General features: G+C 41.2%; 2 protein-coding genes across 2 annotated transcripts; both read left to right on the top strand.

Annotated features, from left to right (window-relative positions):
- The first annotated feature begins 2,395 nt into the window (after positions 1-2,395).
- On the top strand, positions 2,396-2,908 carry LOC134340759 (jupiter microtubule associated homolog 2-like). Its single transcript, XM_063038243.1, has one exon. The coding sequence runs from the start codon at positions 2,396-2,398 to the stop codon at positions 2,906-2,908; it is 513 nt and encodes a 170-aa protein (XP_062894313.1).
- A 951-nt stretch (positions 2,909-3,859) lies between these two features.
- On the top strand, positions 3,860-4,372 carry LOC134340761 (jupiter microtubule associated homolog 2-like). The gene has a single exon (XM_063038245.1). It carries the CDS (start codon positions 3,860-3,862, stop codon positions 4,370-4,372), a length of 513 nt encoding a protein of 170 aa, XP_062894315.1.
- The last annotated feature ends 1,725 nt before the right edge of the window (positions 4,373-6,097 follow it).

The following is a 6,097-nucleotide window of genomic DNA, read 5'->3' as shown; positions in this document are numbered from 1 at the left end:
CATTCTTCTTATCTTGCCTTTCTTGAGCTGCCGCTTGCTCTTTGCTACGTCCTCCCTCATTCATTTTCTTCTGTCCTGCCAACTTGACTGCCTCAGCATATGAGACTTTTTCCTTCAACCTCATCTGCTGCACCTCCACCTCTTTTTTCAACACTTCACATCCCCAGTACGCTACACTATGGTTACCTCCACAATTACAGCACTTTGGTCTCACTCCCTCTCCACATTTTCCGTATTCATGTTCCCCACCACACCTTGCACATCTCTTTCCTTTGCACACTTTGGCTACATGCCCAAACTCCTGGTAATTGAAACACCTCATAGGTTTTGGTATACATTCTCTTACATTGTATCTTAGAAATCCAAAGTATAACTCCTTTGGAGCCACCTTATCCTCAAATTCTACCAGAACAGTTTCAGTCTCCCTTTTCTCTGCTCCCCTTGTCATTCTTTTCACACTCTTCACTGAACTATTCCTCACCCTCGAGTTCTCCACAAGCTCCTTCATATTAACACTGAGGGGAACCCGGTAGATCACCCCCTTGCAACCATTGACATCTTACAACCCTGGACACTTCGACTTTCCCAACATTAGCCACCTTCATTGCTTTCTCCATCTGCTCTTCGGTTTTACATCCTATCAGCAGGTTTCCATCTCCTAAAATTCTCGCATGGCTCACTTCCCCTACTTTTCCTCTGATGATTTTTGTTAGCTTAAGCGGATCTATTTTCTTTACTCCCCCTTCCCCCTCAAATCTTACCACTACGTTTAGCAATTTTGCCCTTGGGCCCTTCTCCTCAACTTCTCTTCCCTTACTTTCCGATCCACCTACACCAGACTCACCTCCTTTCTTTCTCTTCCGACCCATCACCTTCCTGTTCTTGGTCCCTCTCCCCACCCACACTCCGTGCTATTGTTGTCACCATCAGTCTCCCTCCCTGCCATCCTATCAGAGTTTGCAAGGAACCGTGTACGAATATCTTTTCTTTTTAAATCTTTTTATTGAATTGGTACACAAAAGGTAACCCATGTAAACACTAATACACTGTTGCAATATAAATTTACAAGAGATATTAATACACAAAAAAAAGTTAGTATAAACAGTGCAGTTTAGATATAAAATAACCAGGTAATATAATAGTGTACTAATTTTCCATACATATCAATAAAGAGAAGAAAAAACCCCAAACCCCCCCCCAAAAAAAACCCACCGTATAATATCATTCCGGACCTATACAGGCCATCGGTCAATATTCCCACAGAATGTCCCCCACAACACCCCAGCAGTTCCAGCGCCTCCTCAGCAAGTCCAGCCAGCCCAAAAACCAGCCGCCACCATGGCTCCAGTCTGAGACCGCACTTACTACTTCTTTTTCTTCTTCTTTTTTTGTTTTATGGCGGTTGGCAACCAGTTTTCAGTGCATTACCGCCACCTGCTAGACTTGGGGTGTTCCAACCAGGTATGTCCTGGAGTTCTCTACTTTAGACAATCTAGTTCAGCCTGCAGTTCTCTATTAGCATCACTCTGTAGTTGCAATTCCTCGTGACTGTTTAATGCTCTCGTTAGATAATGCCGCAAACTGCTATTCTTCCCTAATTATGTCACATGTTTTCATGTAGTTGCATTACCTCAATTACATTGATTTCATCTACATCACTTCTAAGACTAAAATCATCTTGTTAAAGAATAGTAATTATCGCACGTTATACTTTTAAACTTCTTGTTTTTCCAAGTCTATCTGCTTTTTCAGGTTTTCCTTTTCTTGGATCGTAGCCTGCAGTTGTTTACTGAGACCTTGGAGTTCTTCTTCATTTGCTTCCATGTTTTCATTTTATAATCTGAGTGTAGATAGTTCACTTTGCAACAAATTCCTTTTCTTTTTGTATCCTTGTAATAATTTCCTCCATTTTCCAATCTCTTTTCCAACTCACAGTTGTTCTTGTCGGGTGCATCTATTTGTTGTTGGAGTTCTGCACATTTAACCTGGGCTTCAACCATAAAATCTGAGGATTTTCCTTAAGTTCTGAAACATATTTCTTTCATTCTTGACCATTTGCGATAAATATGTTGCCATTAAGATTCCATCTCCCCTGCCTGTGAACGGTTGGATTCTCCATTCAGCGTTTCTTTGACTTCCTTCCACCTAATTCCTTTAATACCAAGATACTTTTCTGCAGACCGGACGATAATTTTAATCACACACCTTAAGCAGGTCTTGAGTTCATTGTGATGTTTGCTGACATCATGAAGTGTAACAATGGCATAGCATCATCAGATGTAACCTCTACAGGATTCCTTTGGGTATTGTATCAATAGCAGCCTAAATGTACGTAATAACCTGGTGGTTATTATACCTATCAATAGTTTGGTATCTCATCTGCGGATCGGAAGACATGAGCAAGACAACCACCAACCAAGACCTGGACTCCAAGGATCGCAGCAGTTCCAGGGTGATGCAGCCTCCAGGTGGTGAATCCAGTATCTCATTGGGGCTGGAGGAAAATGCCAAACCAGTGCATTCCCGTCCAAGCAAAACCGCATCCAATATCTTTGGGCCACCATTGCAAAATCAACCTGTGGCTAGAAGAAGGAACCCGCCAGGTGGAAAAAGTAGTGGTATCTTTCAGGCAGCTACCACTGAAACACCTGATCGAAAGCAACGGAGAAATCCTCCTGGTGGCAAGGCAAGTGGCATCTTTGACATTGTGGAAATACCTCCCAAAACTCCGGATATCGCAACTGGGGAAGGTGAAAATAGCCCAGGTTCCTCCGAAACTGAAAACCAAATGGAAGCCCAGGGAAAGAGAGGAGAGTGTGTGCCTGGGCCAGTAGAGTCTGCTCAAACTGAACCAGTAAGGCGCAAGAGAGTCCCACCTGGTGGATGGTCTACCATTGTGCTGGGGTAAATCCACTGTTCACCTCAGTGTATCAGCTGCAGACTGAATAAACATTGATTTTATTGTAACCTTAAAATTTGAGCGTCACCATTTTGTATTGGCACTTTACATTTGAAGATTGATTGCGCTTATTAGATAATGCCGCAAACTGCTATTCTTCCCTAATTATGTCACGTTTTCGTGTAGTTGCATTACCTCAATTACATTGATTTCATCTACATCACTTGTAAGACTAAAATCATCTTGTTAAAGAATAGTAATTATCACAAGTTATACTTTTAAACTTCTTGTTTTTCCAAGTCTATCTGCTTTTTCAGGTTTTCCTTTTCTTGGATCGTAGCCTGCAGTTGTTTACTGAGACCTTGGAGTTCTTCTTCATTTGCTTCCATGTTTTCATTTTATAATCTGAGTGTAGATAGTTCACTTTGCAACAAATTCCTTTTCTTTTTGTATCCTTGTAATAATTTCCTCCATTTTCCAATCTCTTTTCCAACTCACAGTTGTTCTTGTCGGGTGCATCTATTTGTTGTTGGAGTTCTGCACATTTAACCTGGGCTTCAACCATAAAATCTGAGGATTTTCCTTAAGTTCTGAAACATATTTCTTTCATTCTTGACCATTTGCGATAAATATGTTGCCATTAAGATTCCATCTCCCCTGCCTGTGAACTGCTGGATTCTCCATTCAGCGTTTCTTTGACTTCCTTCCACCTAATTCCTTTAATACCAAGATACTTTTCTGCAGACCGGACGATAATTTTAATCACACACCTTAAGCAGGTCTTGAGTTCATTGTGATGTTTGCTGACATCATGAAGTGTAACAATGGCATAGCATCATCAGATGTAACCTCTACAGGACTCCTTTGGGTATTGTATCAATAGCAGCCTAAATGTACGTAATAACCTGGTGGTTATTATACCTATCAATAGTTTGGTATCTCATCTGCGGATCGGAAGACATGAGCAAGACAACCACCAACCAAGACCTGGACTCCAAGGATCGCAGCAGTTCCAGGGTGATGCAGCCTCCAGGTGGTGAATCCAGTATCTCATTGGGGCTGGAGGAAAATGCCAAACCAGTGCATTCCCGTCCAAGCAAAACTGCATCCAATATCTTTGGGCCACCATTGCAAAATCAACCTGTGGCTAGAAGAAGGAACCCGCCAGGTGGAAAAAGTAGTGGTATCTTTCAGGCAGCTACCACTGAAACACCTGATCTAAAGCAACGGAGAAATCCTCCTGCTGGCAAGACAAGTGGCATCTGTGACATTGTGGAAATACCTCCCAAAACTCCGGATATCGCAACTGGGGAAGGTGAAAATAGCCCAGGTTCCTCCGAAACTGAAAACCAAATGGAAGCCCAGGGAAAGAAAGGAGAGTGTGTGCCCGGGCCAGTAGAGTCTGCTCAAACTGAACCAGTAAGGCGCAAGAGAGTCCCACCTGGTGGATGGTCTACCATTGTGCTGGGGTAAATCCACTGTTCACCTCAGTGTATCAGCTGCAGACTGAATAAACATTGATTTTATTGTAACCTTAAAATTTGAGCGTCACCATTTTGTATTGGCATTTTATATTTGAAGGCTGATTGCTCTCATTAGATAATGCCGCAAACTGCTATTCTTCCCTAATTATGTCACGTTTTCGTGTAGTTGCATTACCTCAATTACATTGATTTCATCTACATCACTTGTAAGACTAAAATCATCTTGTTAAAGAATAGTAATTATTGCACGTTATACTTTTAAACTTCTTGTTTTTCCAAGTCTATCTGCTTTTTCAGGTTTTCCTTTTCTTGGATCGTAGCCTGCAGTTGTTTACTGAGACCTTAGGGTTCTTTTTCATTTGCTTCCATGTTTTCATTTTATAATCTGAATGTAGGTAATTCACTTTGCAACAAATTCCTTTTCCTTGACGATAATTTTAATTTTCTCAGTTCTTTTGCTTGTTTGCGCTGAACAATTAATTGCATCCACCATAAAAAGCACAAAATCCTTTCTACTCATTAATAGTGTATCCTTGTTTTTCATATTACAGCTCTCACAATTCAGCAGTTTATTATTCCCTGTATTTGTTTGCTTGACAACCTTTTTTCAGTGAATTCTTTCACTGCTTCTGCATAACTGATTCCTTGAGTTACTTTTACATATTGTATCTCAGCCGCCTTCTTGCTATAAGTGCACCCTCGATAAGCTGCGCTGTGTTCCTTGCCACAATTGCAGCATTTCAGCCTAGCTCCCGCTTCACATTTCCCATATTCATGTTTTCCAGCGCATCTCCCACATCTTCGTTTTCCTCTGCAGACCGCTGCAATGTGCCTGAATTTCTGACATTTATAGCATCTTAAAGGCGGTGGTATATATATTCTAACTGCATAACACATATACCCTAAGTAAACGTTAGTCGGCAATCTCTCTTCATCAATGCTAATCATTACCGATAAACTATCACACTTTTTCCCGTTTCTTGTAACTTTCAAACGTTTGGCCTCAATAATTTTTGCTCCTTTTCTGTTCTGTTTAATCTCATCCATAGTAACTTTTGTTGGTATCCCCGAAGTAACTCCTCTGGTCCACCTTCTATTGTTGAGTATTGAGCATTGTACTTCTTTGCCGTCTATTTTACATAATCTTATCACTTTACCTTGCTGAGAACTATCCCGACAAATCACTAATAGCAATCCATCTTGTAAAATCTTTGCTCCTTTAACCTCACCTATAATTTTGTTGAGCATCTTCGTCAAACGAATCGGGTTCCAATCACCAAAAGATGCCCCGTCCTTGCTTAGTTTTATAATTACTTTAATCTCATCTTCTTTCCATTGTTTTGCTGTCTTGTTTTGATCATCCGCTAACTCCTCAGAGTTTGATATCCCATACCTCTGCTTTCTTTTCTTCCTCTTTCCTGCCGACCTCCATCTCTTGTTCACTTCCACTCTCACCAGAAACTTCCTTCAACAGCTTGGCTCTTTCCTTGATGTTCTCTCTCTCTCTCTCTCTGCCATTTTCTAGTCACAACTCAGAATCCAACTCCTATCCCCACACATTCTTAAAGAGGGTTTGGTGTAAAAAAAAAATCGACCAAACAGAACAAGGCCAATTCAAACTAACCAATCAGGAATAGGTAATTTGGATCCAGCCAATCAGGATCGAGCATTTAAGCCCTGCCCATGCCCTGCTCCTTTGAGAGAGTATATAAGG

Source organism: Mobula hypostoma, chromosome X2, assembly GCF_963921235.1.
Source record: "Mobula hypostoma chromosome X2, sMobHyp1.1, whole genome shotgun sequence".
NCBI lineage: Eukaryota > Metazoa > Chordata > Chondrichthyes > Myliobatiformes > Myliobatidae > Mobula > Mobula hypostoma.
Note: the sequence above shows the minus strand (reverse complement) of the source record. Positions and strands in the feature narration are given on the sequence as shown.